Source organism: Microcaecilia unicolor, chromosome 5 (genome assembly GCF_901765095.1).
Source record: "Microcaecilia unicolor chromosome 5, aMicUni1.1, whole genome shotgun sequence".
NCBI classification, from domain to species: Eukaryota; Metazoa; Chordata; class Amphibia; order Gymnophiona; family Siphonopidae; genus Microcaecilia; species Microcaecilia unicolor.
Genome location: NC_044035.1, coordinates 83,633,987 through 83,649,757, shown reverse-complemented (window position 1 = coordinate 83,649,757; position 15,771 = coordinate 83,633,987). Strand labels below are relative to the sequence as shown.

Sequence of the window (15,771 nt, the reverse complement as noted above, 5' to 3'; positions counted from 1 at the left end):
TCGAAAGCCAATTTTGGGCGTCTTCAGCTGCTTCCTGTCGCGGGGACAACCAAAGTTCACAGGGGGGTGTCGGCACCCTAGCGAAAGCGGGGCTGGGGAGCGACTAAGAGATGGGCGTCAATGGCTGATAATGGAAAAAAGAAGGGCGTCCCTAACGAGCACTTGGCCAACTTTACTTGGTCCATTTTTTCTTGCAACCAAGCCATGAAAGGGTGCCCCAACTGACCAGATGACCACCGGAGGGAATCGGGGATCACCTCCCCTTACTCCCCCAGTGGTCACCAACCCCCTCCCACCCTCAAAAAAAAAAAACTTAAAAAAACATTTTTGACAGCCTCTATGCCAGTCTCAAATGTCATACCCAGCTCCCTAACAGCAGCATGCAGGTCCCTGGAGCAGTTTTAGTGGGTGCAGTGTACTTCAGCCAGGCAGACACAGGCCCACCCCCCCCCCCCTACCTGTTACATTTGTGGTGGTAAATGTGAGCCCTCCAAAACCCACCCGAAACCCACTGTACCCACATGTAGGTGCCCCATTCACCCCTTAGGGCTATGGTAGTGGTGTACAGTTGTGGGGAGTGGATTTTGGGGGGCTCAGCACCCAAGGTAAGGGACCTATGCACCTGGGAGCCCGGTTGGTGTCCTGGCATGTCGGGGGACCAGTGCACTACAAATTCTGGTTCCTCCCATGAAAAAAGGGCTTGGATTTGGTCGTTTTTGAGATGGGCGTCCTCGGTTTCCATTATGGCCGAAAACCGGGTACGACCATCTCTAACATTTAGGTCGACCATCTCTAAGGTCGACCTAAATGTTGAGATTTGGGCGTCCCCGACCGTATTATCGAAACAAAAGATGGACGCCCATCTTGTTTTGATAATACGGGTTTCCCTGCCTCTTCGCGGGGCCGTCCTGCCAGGATGCCCTCATGAAAACTTGGGTGCCCTGTTCGATTATGCCCCTCCACGCGTGCCTTTGTAAAAGGATCCTTATAGATTTAGGGGTTAACGTGCAGAACTGTGTGCACAAGTTATAGAATAACTTGACAACTTAGCTGCTAAGTGGCACTAAACCAATTATTGGTGATAACTGGAATTAATTGGCACCAATTTGCAGTTACATGCAGAACTGCACTTAGGGACTGATGATCTAAAGTAAACATGGGTGCTAGGAGCTAAAAGCTCCATACTAGGGCCCATGTGCACGTGGAAACATGCTCACAGGCTCCGACCTCAAGTAGCATGCTAAACAGGGTATTAACTATTCCTCCCCAATGCTCAGCAGGAAGCGCGCCAAACATTGGTACTGCTGCCACGGCAAACCCTACACCAGCTTGGAGCTGGCGTTATGGTTTGCAGAGCATTGGGAACAATGGGGAGCCTTGTCCAGCATGCATCTACATGCTTACAGGCCCCAACCCCACCCCCTTTATGGTAGGCTAATTATGCTTGATTGCCCACGAAGCCTTTGATATGGGAGTACCACAGCTTGGATAACTAAGAGGAACCATTATTGTTACAAAAATTTTAAAAACTCAGAAATTTGTAGAGTCATGCCTCCTTTTTTGTAGTTGCAATAGGGAATTGTATTGTACTACAGGATGTTGTGTATTCCCTGTTTGGTGGTTTTTTCTATTATGAAAAAAAAAATCAGCCTCTCTCAACATTTTGGATCTACTACTTTAGTTGCCTTTTCTCAGAGATGGTTGCAAGTGTCGACTTTCACTAGTATTCTCCAACAGTAATTATGTACCTAATTGCTGCTATAGCATTTGAACTTAAGTGTACGGCATCTTGCCACCTAATTTTAGGTGACCTATGGAGAATTACCCCCTTAGGGCCTTATTCTATAAAAGGTTATGCTCCTAAATTTATGCTCCTAAATTATAAGCCTAATCTATGCTCCAAAATAGATTACGCTTGTAATTTAGCAGCTTAAATTTAGGAGTCTAAATTTGGGAGCAATTATGCTCATAAATTTAGGAGTATAACCTTTACAGAATAAGGCCCTTAATATGTTTAGAGCAACAATTCTTTCTTGTGCTCAGCCATCTTTATATTCCATCCAGAGACTCAGACATAAATAGGGCAACCAGGAAAAGCACAGAAATGCTCTATATTTTTTGTTCAGTGATCACTGAAGGAGGATTTAGAAATAGACAAAAGGAATTCATAGGAAATAAGAGCAGGTATCATGCCTTTGAAAAGGGGAGGATTTGTATAAAAATGGCAAAATTGAAAAAAAAAACATGGCAATGGGGCCAAATGGGATAGATTGGGGGTCAGTAGTCTGTAATTCTAGAGTCTCTTCCTTTACTGTTATTCTCATTCCTAAGGACTTCCACTGCTACAGTTTCTCACTGCAAAGATACGTGAGTAATGTATTGTGAGTAATGAGATTCACAAGCAACGCAACCACACTTGCTTGGCTGTATAAGAACTGTTACCACTGGTTGTGAGGCTGCCCAGACCTCCTCTCTCTCTCTGCCAAGCTTGGCTCTTTTGTCTCCCTGCTATCATTTCCTGGTCATTCTCACTATCTCTGTCCTGGGAGGTCAGCCAGGTATGACCTTTCCCTCCAATCGAGAGCTGTCCTCTAGTCCTCTAGCACCTCCCTTGCCACCCAGTGGTAGGCTCTGTCCCCATTGTTCTCTATCTGCTCCTCCCTGAGCCTGTGTGAAGCTTCAACACCCCTTTGTCCCTTCAGCCATGAGGCATTCACCATCTTGGCCCAGACAGCTTTGTCCTGCTGGAACTCCCTGCAACGAACTTGGGTTTTTACCTTGAAAATATCTCCTCCCTAATGAGATATCGCTCATTCCAGTCACTCAGCTTTGAACCACTTCTACCTGTTCAACTATCTTTCTCCCCTGCAATAAAGCTACCTCTCCTCAGATCTCCACCTCCAACAGCTCTCTGATTAAGGAGTCTCTGTGCCCTGGAGCAGCACTTCTGAACATCTGTCTGTGAGTAAATTATCTGTGATTTATTCAAATAAAAGAGACTTCAGAAAAATAATAGAGACTCCAGGTGTGACTAGTGTGCCAAGGTTATACTCTAGGATATCATGACTTTACAGTAATAAGTCTATGAGAGTCTTAACACTACTAGTGGGAAGGATATTATGGATGCCATTGGACGGTTTGACAAGACTGCTGGGGACAATGAGTGAGGACAGTGAGGGAGCGCACACACTTGGGACAGGGGAGAAGAGAAGGTGGCAATTTATATGCATGTTTCAATTTACTACATTGTTGCATTTCTGTAAAACATTACAAAAACAAATATTTGATTCTTTTTTGCACTATAGTTATGTGTTGATATTGTATTCATATTTGTACTGCAGATCTTGAAATATTTTGGACAAAAAAAAAATGAAACAGCTCTTTCTACTTTGAAAAGTTCTAGAATCTATCCCAGGCGTTGGCAATGTTCAAAGGAGCTTAGAAAGATCTTAGTAGGTTCCTGTTCAACAAGTCCTCCAGAGTCAGACTACTCTTCTCACAAAAGCAGAACTAGGAATTACAGGACCATCAGCCTGACTTCTGTAATGGGTGTATTAGTAGAATAATTACTAAAGAGAGGACAGCGGAATTTCTTTAATTTAGCATGTTACAGGGTCTAATATAGAAAAGGTTTTACCGGAAGATCATGTCAAAGATATCTGATCAATCTCGGTAGCTGGGTGACTGAAGCATTATGTTAGGGATGAGTGCTGCAGATGACACAATGATCTGCTTCAGGCTAACCAGTCCAGCAGGAGTGATCAAGAGTCTGGTGATTAAGACTTAATGCAAACAAGTATGTTGATGAAAATAGTACAAGGTGTAGGGTGAAGAACTGATATGTACCAACACAGAAAGGAAATACCAGTAGGAAAAAAGGGTGTGCCTCCTCTACCCAGGTCACTATCAATGCCTCACCTGTAGCATAATGTGCAATTTTAGAGGTTGTATGTTTACAACAGATATAAGCAGTAGAAGCATTTCACAGAAAAGCTACTGGAAGGGTTAACAGAAGTTGATCATTATCTGAGACCAAAAGAAGGTAGATTCAGGAGTAATGTTAATATTTCTTCACATAAAAGGGGATGGCTACATGGAATACTCTTACAGTGGAAAGGGCCAAAATAGTAAAAATGCAATAAAACACTGGATAACCCAGAGGTTCATTGGATGGAAAGAGGTTCAAATGAAGCCTTAGACTAGGTAAATAGTATTGTATCAGGAATGAGCATACTAGATGGGCCTTGCAGTCCTTACCCATCATCAATTTTTGTATTTCTATGCTATTGCTTTGACATTTATTATGAACACCACGTTATACGGACTCATCCATGTTGCAGAATATTCCCCTGATTGAGGAATCGGAAGATCAGGAAAAAGAAATTGAGAGGAGAGATAAGATATTTGTCTTAGCTTAATGACTTGATGGCTTTTTAGAGACGGTACATGAATTGGATAAACCTTACCTGGCTGATGTTGAATCTCGAGAAAAATACAGCTGCTGTGTGTATATAGAAAGGCTTTTAAATGGACCACACCCTCTCCAAATTAGGCTTGATGTGCAAATACTGCCTTACAAACACAAATTCAGATCTTGGGGTAACTATACCCTCAGCATGGTCACAGATGTCAGATGTAGTGTATGCTTGCGTTTACAATTTACAAATAATGAATGAGGTTTGTTATTCAGATGCTTATTTTGCATAACATGAACTACTAGAATGCTCTTTTGGTAGGGAACATTAGGACTATCTTGGACAAGATTACAGTATATCTCAATTACAGCCTCTTAGAAGTTGATGAGTTTAAAGATGCATGACCACACTTTGCTAATCCTTTATACATATCAGACCTCTTGCTAATTCAGGCAAGAGGTCCAATTCTAATTTTTAAAAGTTCTGTACCATGGTTTGCCAGTCCCTCTTTGAAGTAAACTGGACCATTAAGTACCAAACAGTCTTGAGATCATGTCATGAAAGATTGTAGTGTTTCTTAGGTCAATCATGGTTTTAACATATTCTTGAGCTTTTCCTATTTGTACTGCTCTAAGGGGGCAATTCTATAATTGGGCGCCACCATGTAGGTGCCTTGATGCCACACGATGATAACTAATTCTATAATGGCATCTGGGCACCAAGATGCATAATTTGGCATTTGTGTGCCTACATTTTTGTGAGCCTTATGTCATGTCAATGACAGACATAAATGAGCATGACAATGTGCGACAAGTTACACGAGTAAGCTGGAGACATGCACATGCTCCACCCATGTGTATGCCCCCTTGCAGTTATAACCATGGCTGCCATTTACTTGCATAAGTGTATACTTGCCCACATAAATATAGTATTCTATAAATTAAGGCACAAAAATGGCACCTACATTTAGGCTACTATTTCTAGAAAGAGGGGACAAGTCTTTGGAATTCACTTCCTTATGTTTTAAGATTCCAGGAGAGTTAATGGAGTTTTAGAAAACAGACAAAGGCTTGGCTACTTTACCAGTTTTAAGCACTTTGATATCTCCGATTAGTCTTTTGGTTAAGAGGATTTGAAGCCTCAATTTGGGAGGTTTTAAGTATGTTTTATTATTAATTGAGTATTTTAGTTGTCTGTATGTGGACGTTTATAGAATATTGCCTGTTTTTATGTTTATGAAAATGTAAGTTATTCATTTCACAATGCCTCGAACCTGATGGGAATATAAGTATGTAAATAAATAAACTCAAACTGCTATTATAGCCTGGACTTATGAAATGTGATCTCATCAGAAACTCTTAAAACCCGAGCTGTGTGATCATAGTACAATGACCATCATTTTAAAAGTCCTATTCGCATTTAGATGTACATAACCCAGCATTTAGGCACATATACTACAGAGAAATCTAAATCCCGATTTTACAAAGCTGAGTTAAACACCTCAAACTCAAAAATGTGCATATGGCAAGAGGGGATGATCTGGGCAGACTAGGGTACGGCTAAAAATAAATATGTACTCCCCATTTCTAAAGGAGAATGCACATCTCTATACAAACAGTTCAACACTGGGATTTACATCTGTTACCCAGGACGTCTAGGTTTCAGAAAAGTGTTTGTATTGATCACCACTCCACTGGGTGGATTATGGGAGATCACCCCTTTAATCCCTCAGTGGTTTATGCTCTTCCCAAAAATGAAATGGGCAAGAGATACCAGGCTCTGTGACAGCTTCAGGAAAAACACAAATGTTTAAAATGACTGACAAATATGTATGTTTTGGCACAAACGTATTATGTTGCTATTTCACAACATACATGTTTATGTGCCCATGTTGCCACATCGATATTTTAGACATTTATGGTTATAAAATGGATGCTCCCACTGCACATAACTGGTACATAAACATCCGTTCCTTTAGATCCTGTTCAAAATACTAGTGGTACTTAAGATGTCCCAACCTGGATGTCTCAATTCTGATTTGTATGTTCTTTCAAACATCTGCCTCCATGGCAGCAAACTTATAAAAGGCTTTAGTAAAAAAGATAAAATAATCCAAAGAGACTGTTACATACCAAATAACTGATATTTCAAATTTTCAACATGGTCACTTTCAGTTCTCCGAATATTTGCACAGTGTGTTTGTTCATACTTTGAACTATTTTTTAATAACCTTCATTGGCTTACCATAAATGCTTAACTTGATTTTCTGGTGCCCTGCCATAGTAAAGAGTCCCTACCCTACAAAAAAAGCACACAATATCTGCAGCAAGGAGTGCTACAGAACATTAATGAAATGTGCTTGCATTAAAAAAAATGTTCTGAATAGCTATACACACATACACGAACACATTTTTTTACCCTAAAAAAGGCAAACATATGAAAAGAGGCAGTCAAATGTTCAGACAACAGCCTCACTAGTTTTGGGTGATGTTTATTACATAGCTTGATGGTAAAATGTTGGTTGGGGGGGAGGGGCAGGGGTATGAGCCTGGATGCTAAATGAAGAATGGCTCTTTAAGAAACAAAGATGAGGTAGACAATGCCTGCAGCAGCCTACCAGCAGAGATCATGAACACCATTTTTAAACCTGCTTGGGAGAGATACAGAGGACAGAGCTGGGAAGTTGGCTAAATAATACCGGAAGGAGCTGGTTAAGTCAGTGGCGTAGCTATGTGGGGCCAGGGGGGCCTGGGCCCCCCGTAGATTTGGCCCTGGACCCCCCTGCCAATGACCCTCTCGACCCCCCCCTCCCGCCGCCAACCCGCCTTTGCTGGCGGAGGACCCCAACCCCCGCCAGTTGAGGTCCTCTTCGTCTCGCAAAAGGCTTCCTTCTGTTTCTGACGTACAACGTGCAAGATGTCAGAAACAGAAGGAAGCCTTTTGCGAGACGAAGAGGGCCTCGGCTGGTGGGGGTTGGGGTCCTCCGCCAGCAAAGGTAGGCGACGGCGAGTTGGTGGCGGGGGGGGGGTTGAGAGGGTCGTCGGCAGGGGGGGCAAAGTTGGTGGCGGGGTCGGCAAAATGGCAGGGGGGGGGTCAGCGGCCGCATGGGGGGCTAAAATGTGCCCCCTCACCTCAGGCTCTGGACCCCCCTCCCACTGAAGTCTGGCTACGCCCCTGGGTTAAGCATAGTGGTAGAATATCATAGAGGACGGCAACTAGTGAAACTGGGTGAGCAACTGATCCTTATCTGCCATTGTTTACAATGGTGTTTATTTTAGAAGTATTATTCTTGATTTAGATGTCCATGTTACAAGAATGTTTAAATTCCAATTTTGCAAAGCCAGGATACGAAAGCCTAAAACTTAAAAACATTCATATGGGACTAGGGTCAGCCCAAAAGATAGACGAATTCGCCATTTCAGAAGAGGAATGAGTTTCTAAGTCCAAAAAATGGATATTTGGGTGAAGACCTGTTACCCAAGTCATCTACTGCAGGATACAGAAAAGTACTCCTACTGAGCAGTGCTCCACTACAAGGGATTAGGGGAGGTTACCCCTTAATCCCTCAGTGCTTAATATCCCCTCCTCCCCTTCCCATGCAAAACAGGCAATAGACACCAGGCTCTGTGCAGCTACAGTAAATATAAATATTTATGTTTCTATGGCTCACAAGTGTCTATTCTAGCACCTAAACACTCGTTCCCATCTCATAACGTAAAAACTTTCTTATGCTTCCATGAAGACTTTCATGTTCCTATTTTTCCCCGTTGATAGTTTAGATGATCATTTTTCTAAAATGGACATTCATGCCATACATAGCCTGTACATAAATGTTCATTTCTCCATGAATTTTAGAACACTCTACATTGGCAGTTCCTGTTCTAAAGTACTACAGAAACTTGAGAAGTCTTGACCTGGACATCTCAATTCTCATTTGTATGTCCTTTCTAAAATGCTGCTCAATGTTATTATGGGAAGATAGAATGAAGAGCCAAGCAATAGAGCAAGAGAAGGAATACTGTGAAAAATAGTCAAGAAATTGTTAATAAATGTTACCAAGTCTATTTTGTTTTGAAGCAAGACTCAAAAGCATATGCAGAAAGTAATCTGACATCAGACTGCATCAACGGCCAAAAAAGCAAACAAAATATTAGGAATTATTAGGAAAGAAATAGAGAATAAAACAAAGAGTATCCCTAACCAAACCCTCTCCAAAGGACATCACGTGATGTGATACCCACCAGTGAACCTTCTCCGGAGAAGCCCCCACATTCTGAAAGCTTCACTTAACACAAGATTATCTCTACTTAAGGAAAGAGGCAAACGTTTGGCTCTTCACCCAGGCCTTTAATGGAAGACGTAACTAACTTGGGAAACAAACACACACAAAGTATGACACTGGCTGCACATACCGTCCACTTCTAACCTAGATGAGATTATATTTATGCACCTTTCTGATTTTGCATGCAATTTTCTTTAAATTAGTCCCTTTATTTTCTAATTCTTGTTACTCCATCTTACCTATATGTTCCATCTTTGCTTACACTCTATGCTATTAAAATGTTTTATTGTATAGTGCTGACATTGTAAGTAGTATACTAAACCATAGCTTGTCTTGTTATTTTAATATTTTTTACTGCTGTAACTGTCATTGCCTATGTTTGACTTATTCTTGCTGGACGCCGCTTTGAGTGAATTCCTTCAAAAGGTGGTAAATAAATCAAATAAATAAACAATGCCTCTGTATCGCTCCATTGTGCAACCACATCTTGAGCACTGTGTGCAATTCTGGTCCCTGCATCTCAAAAAAAAAAAAGATATAGTGGAACTGGAAAAAGATACAGAGGAGCACAACCAAATAAGGGGATCGAATGACTCGTATGAGGAAAAGCTGAAGAGGTTAGGGCGGTTTGATTTAGAGAACAGACGGCTGAAAGAGGATATGACAGAGGTCTATAAAATCCTGAGTGGAATGAACAGGTAAGCTAGAATTGATTGCTTACTTTTCAAAAAGCAAAAAGGCCAAGGGAACGCCATGAAATTACTAAGTTGCATATTTAAAACAAATAGGAGAAAATATTTTTTTTTACTCAATGTATAGTCAAGCTGTGGAATGTAGTCCATGAGTTGTGGTGAAATCAGTTAGTATAGCTGGGTTTTAAAAAAGTTTGGATACATTTCTGGAAGTAAAATTCCATAAACTTTTATTAAAGTAAATCTCAGGAAAGCCACTGTTCAGTTAGCATAGCTGGGTTTAAAAAAATATTTGAATAAATTCCTGGAGGTAAAATTCCATAAACCTTTCTAAGGTAGATCCGGAGAAAGCCACTGCTGATCCCTGGGGGTAAGTAGCATGAAATCTTGCTACTTTTTGGGATTCTACCAGTACTTGTGACCTGGATTGGCTGCTGTGAGGAAAACAAATACAGGGCTAGTTGGACCTTTGGTCTGACAGGGTATGGGCAATTATTACGTTCTTATCAAAGTTACTTATTTCTCTAACAGGCACATAGTTCGTAGGAAAGATGAAGAAAATATTTAAGGTCTTAGGAAAACACTAATTTATATACAGACCTTGATGCCACAGCAGATCCTTGAAGGCCAAACCGGTCGTAGTCCCCTCCATAAATATCTTTCACCAGTTTATCCACATTGGTACTGTCACCTTTGGCTGCCATTTCTAGAGCTTCTTCAAAGGTCTCACAACCCGTCAGCAAGCAGCACAGACCTAGGAATGTCCCACCCCCAAGACTAGGGGAAAAAAAAAAGAAAAGAAATGAAGATGAGTTTGGAGATTTTGCAATCATTAACTTGCATTTCTGAGCTTTATATTCCAAGCATAAACCATACCGAACTGTCACAAACCAAGAATATTCTATTATTAAAATCTACTACTTATACAGGTCAGAGTCCAAAGAGATTGTAAATTTACAGACTCTTTTCCTTGAACAAAGTTCCATCCAAACCAGTTTACAACATAAAATATAATAGTAAACATATGGTGTTACATATTTCTTGTAATATGTATCATTTAAATACAAGCGATAAAAAAGCAAAATACTAATCTACAGCAAAACAGCTCACCTTAATCTCACTATTCAAGGAAATAACAAAAATATGCATATAATTAAAAAGAGCACAACAGTCATTCACAATGCATCAAAATCATTATCAGCAAAAAAACAAATAAAACAAACCCCCTACAAAGTCGTGCAAACTTTACGTGTGAACATTTATACTTGCTCTCAATCAGGGAACACATCTGTGCCTGCATTCAAAATGCAAATTTCTACTACATATGCTACTATATCATGAAGACAGCTAGACGTCTATGTATCATTATAAAATAGTGTTTAATTAGGCTCCTATCTGGCCTTAAACTAGGCATTCTGTTACAAAATTCCCTCACTAAAAGGGCAATCCTATAAACTAGGTGCCCATATTTGCATGCCCCTAACCCATGAAAGCGCTAGCAGGGTATCTAAGTGCTACTCTGTAAGGGCACGTGTAAATGTAAGGGGGTGTTATACATGGTGGATCATGGATGGGACTCCCAGATACATGTTTACCTTACAGAATACTAGAACAATAGAAGGCAGGGATCTATGAATGTTCAGGTAATGCAGATATAGAGCAGATCACACAAATCAGAGGGTAAGGTAGTAAGCTATTTAATAGAGCAGAAAAGATTTTAAAAAGTACCCAGTGAGGTCACATTTTGCCTATGTAAGGCTGCATCTACGACAGATAACTAGATGGAATTAATGATGCACGTTTCCCTCTAGAACTAACAGTGAGGTCAACCAACAAATCAGGAAGTGGAAACCGGGACCTTCAACAATGTCCACTACTAAAATTAAAATACAGAATGTCATGCCACCAGGCTAACAAGGCTGTGTTTCAGCACTACTGCCTGCATCAGGTATCTGATAGTTCTGAAATAACACCACAAAAAGAACTGAGATGAACACTATAATATTCCAAAACAGTAGCTTTACTGGTGTCTCCAAATGAATGCACCGCTGGTGGTTGCAAACTGCAATCAAACTAAGCAGGTCAATGGTATTAGGTTCATGTTAAATTTATTTGATAAACTGCTTATGGAAAACCATCAAAGCAGGATACAATTTAAAACAACAAAACAAAACAAAAACAAAATTATCAGAAAGGAACGCTAACCCATAAAATTAAAGAAAAGAGTTACTGAGCTTCCAAGTCCCAGTCCACAGTTCCAATCAACCTGCTAGGGCCTAAAAATGCTCAACAAAATAAATCAAAAACTCATATTAAAGGCTTCACAAAAAAATGTGGACTTTCAACCAGTGCTTTTTTTGTGCCGGTATGCACCGGTAAGGTGTACCAGCACCTTTTTTGTGAGATCCGTCCGGTGGTTTACTGGAGTTGGCTTGCACCGGCTCACGAAAGCCGGATGTTCTTCACAACGAGCCAGTTCTCCTCCCCCCTCCCTCCCCCATACCGGAAGGTGGCAATTCTTCGGGGCAGGCAGGAAAGATCTCCAGTCTTGCCTGCCTGCTGCTGGCGCTGACCCTCCCCCGCTGCCGGATCGTTTTTAAAAGTGGCCGCCGAGACTTCCAGCGGCGGCCTCGCGAGACTTCTGCTGAAGTCTTGGAGGCCGCCCATGTAAGTCTCGGCAGCCATTTTGAAGAGCAATCCGGCAGCGGAGGAGGGTCAGCGCCAGCATTGGGCAGAAAAGACTGAAGATCTTTCCTGTCTGCCCTGAAGGATCCACTGAACAACCTGGGTGGCTGGAGGGGGGGCAGCGGAGCAAGAAGAACCGCTGGGCATGGGTGGCTGGAGGGGGGCAGGGGAGAGAGGAGACTCGCTGGGTATGGGTGGCTGGAGGGGGGGGCAGGGGGAGAGGAGGGTTGCTGGGCATGGGTGGATGGAGGGGAGGGCAGGGGGAGAGGAGGGTTGCTGGGCATGGGTGGCTGGACATGGGTTGCTGGAGGGGGCAGGGGAGCGAGGAGAATCGCTAGGCATGGGTGGCTGGAGGGGGGGCAGGGGAGAGAAGAGAATCACTGGATATGGGTGGCTGGAGGGGGAGCAGGGGGAGATAAGAGGGTTGCTGGGCATGGGTGGCTGGAGGAGAGGGCAGGGGGAGAGGAGGGTTGCTGGGCATGGGTGGCTGGAGGGGAGGCAGGGGAGAGAGGAAAATCGCTGGGCATGGGTGGCTGGACATGGGTGGATGGAGGGGCGGGCAGGGGAGAGGAGGGTTGCTGGACATGGGTGGCTGGAGGGGGGGGCAGGGGAGAGAGGAGAATTGCTGGGTATGGGTGGCTGAAGGGGGGGCAGAGGAAAGAGGAGGGTTGCTGGACATGGGTGGATGGAGAGGAGGGGAAGGCAGGGAGAGAGAAGAAATGCTGGACATGGATGGAGGGGAGGGAAGAGTAAGGAAGGAGATAAGATGAGGGAAAAGGAAGAGGGGAGAAAAACTGCACATGGATGAAGAAAATAGGCAGAAGCTGGATCCACTGGACAGTCAAGTCTGCGGAGGACCCAGCTTTTACTTACGGATGTAGGGCAAGAAATGAAGAAGAAAGGTGGAAAGTAAAGAAATAAATGGCAAGGAAGCCCTGGAAACGGAGTTAAGAGGACAGATAGCAACAGAATTGGATACTGGGCCAGCATGATCAGAAAAACAAAGTCATCAGACAACAAAGGTAGAAAAATCATTTTATTTTCATTTTAGTGTCTGGAATATGTCCAATTTGAGAATTTACATCTGCTGTCTTATTTTGCACTGGGTATACTGGAGCTGTAACAACTTACAGAAATTATTTATAATGAAAAAAATCACGTTATTTTTTTCTCCTATACTAGTATAATATTTTCAATGATGTCTGTTTATATGCGCCATGGCTGGTATAAGGGATGTGGCTAATGTGGGTGTGACTATAATAGGGGTGGGGTCATATGTGGTAATCCCGCCCATGAGTACCGGCACCTTTTTTTTCTACAAAAAAAGCACTGCTTTCAACAACCTTCTAAAAGATAACAAAGCGCTTTCCATAGGTAAAAAAAAAATTAGGCAACCGATTCCAAAACATAAGGCTTATTAGTTTAAACCAGTGGTTCCACAATGAATATTCATAAGATTTGCATGAACTGCCTCCACTGCATGCAAATCTCTCTCATGAATATTCATTGTGGATATACTGAAAACCTGATTGGCTGGGGTGACTCCAGGATCAGGTTTGGGAACCACTGCATTAAACACTTGACTTTCACAATGAGACCATGGAAATCTGGCAATGAGATGGTACCACCAGCTGGTGCTGCTGAGCTGATGGTAGGGTTTGAGCAGGAATATAAGTTAGCCATGCATTATTATGCTTCTCATATCTGTAAAACAATTTGCAACCATCAGTAGGAGACAGGTGTACTGGTTAAAGAGATTTGAATGTGTCATGGATGGATTCTGGTTTTGTGTTATTTGTTGTTTGGTCATGCTGAACAGAAAATATATTTACCTGGTCCCTGTAACTCTTTTGTAGTTGTCCTTGGAATAAACAGCAAGGATACTGACCCCAGATCCTATGTTAACCAGCAACATAGGGTATGGATTATCAAGGCAGTAAGGCATCTTCTGACACTGTTCAGGATCGGTAGGGTTTTCATAATAATAGCACTCAGAATGGCCATTAAAACCAACTGAATCAACATAAAGCAGGCCCTGGATCAAGCAATCTAGTTCATCAAGTTTATGCAGCTGCAAGTTGGCTATCTGGAAAAAAAGAACAAAACAGCAAGTTAACGAATGAAAAAGTGTTAACAGTAGAGCAACTGCTACGATAAGGGGAAAAAGGCTGTCCAATAACACTTTGAACATTTATGCCAAGTGTTGCATAATGGCAATGACATTAATCAAACTACAATTCAGTTTCAAACCTCCTGTCAATTACCTTGACATTAACTTAGGAGACCTTTTACTAAGCTCCGATAAAAAGTGGCCTTAGCGTGCCCTTGCACAGGTTTTTCCATCAGCTGTAAAAATGGCCTTCTAAAATGTTTTATTTTAATGGTGTGTGCTCTTACCACCACTCATTTTGTAGGCGGCAAAGCAGTGGCGTAGCCAGACAGCCAGTTTTGGGTGAGCCTGAGCCCGAAGTGGGTGGGCACAAACTTTTCTCTGCTCCGCCCTCCCTCCACCACTATACCCACCATTTCTCCCTCCTCTCCACCCCTATGCCTACCATTTCTCCCCCTCCCCACCTATCCCCTCTGTATGCAGCATGTGTCCCTCCCCTCCACCTCATACACAGCCAAGACTTCACCCTTCCTCACCCCTCCACCCCTTTGCTGCATCTCCCTCCCCCACCAACCAAGCCTCATCTTTCCATCTTCCCTCCCCCCTGTGCAGCATCTTTCTTTCCATCTTCCCTTCCCCCTGTGCAGCTGCTGTGTCCCCCGTCTTCCGTCCCCCATGCGACATCTTTCCCCCATCATCTCCCCCCCCCCCCCCCCGTGCAGCTGCAGCATCTCACCCTCCTTGCAGGCCCGCCCAGCAGCAGTGTTCCTGACGGCGATTCTACTCGCAGGCTCCGCTCGCAGTCGCAGTGATTCCGGCTGCCGCTCAACAATCTCCTTGCGCTACTAAGCACTAACCCGGAAGTCTCTCCTGCAGAGGAGAGACTTCCGGGTTAGCGCTTAGTAGCGCAAGGAGATTGAGTGGCAGCCGGCACTGGTAGGCAGCGTGTGGGAATCGCTGCGACTGCGAGCGGAGCCTGCGACTGGAATCGCCGACAGGAACTTTGCTGCTGGGCGGGCCTGACCCGAAATTGGGTGGGCCCAGGCCCACCCCGGCCCGCCCATAGCTACGCCCCTGCGGCAAAGGCTCTTGCACTATTCCTGTGCTAACCAGTTAGCATGTGGCAATGTAGCTGCGCTGCTTAGTCCAGGAACACCCACTCTCTACTCCCTCAGACTTGCCCCCTCTCCCCACAAAATTGTAAAATAGTTTTTAGCGCACACAAATTTGGCACTCACCACAGTTATGCCTGAGTGTGTCCCACGGTACACCATCTTAAGCTACGTTATGTACACGTTAGCGCATAAAGCAGCTTAATAAAAGAGCCCCTTAATCTCAAAAAATGGTAACATGGGGCCAATATTCAATCTGAGAGGCTCCTGCTCGGTTAAATCTCACTGAGAGGGTGGGCCACCAATATTCAGCAGCACTTAAACCAGGCAGTATCGCTGAATATTAGCTCCAACCGCTGCAGCATGGACCAGACAGAGCCAGGGCAGCCCTGGAAATGGTGCAGGCATTGGCAATATTCAGTGCTGGTGCCCGCCCACCTAACCAGGTAAGTAGGAACACACAAACAGCAATCCT

At 43.4% G+C, this 15,771-nt stretch overlaps 1 protein-coding gene across 3 annotated transcripts in view; it reads right to left on the bottom strand.

Moving 5' to 3' along the window:
- The window catches only part of PANK1 (pantothenate kinase 1), a 123,077-nt gene that overhangs the window by 22,730 nt on the left and 84,576 nt on the right, over window positions 1-15,771 (bottom strand). For all 3 annotated transcript variants that reach the window (XM_030203054.1, XM_030203053.1, XM_030203055.1), the window contains exons 3-4: window positions 13,907-14,160; window positions 9,990-10,166 (exon numbers count right to left, since the gene is read on the bottom strand). In XM_030203054.1, the coding sequence (XP_030058914.1) occupies window positions 9,990-10,166; window positions 13,907-14,160 (431 nt within the window). The remainder of the gene's footprint in view (window positions 1-9,989; window positions 10,167-13,906; window positions 14,161-15,771) is intronic.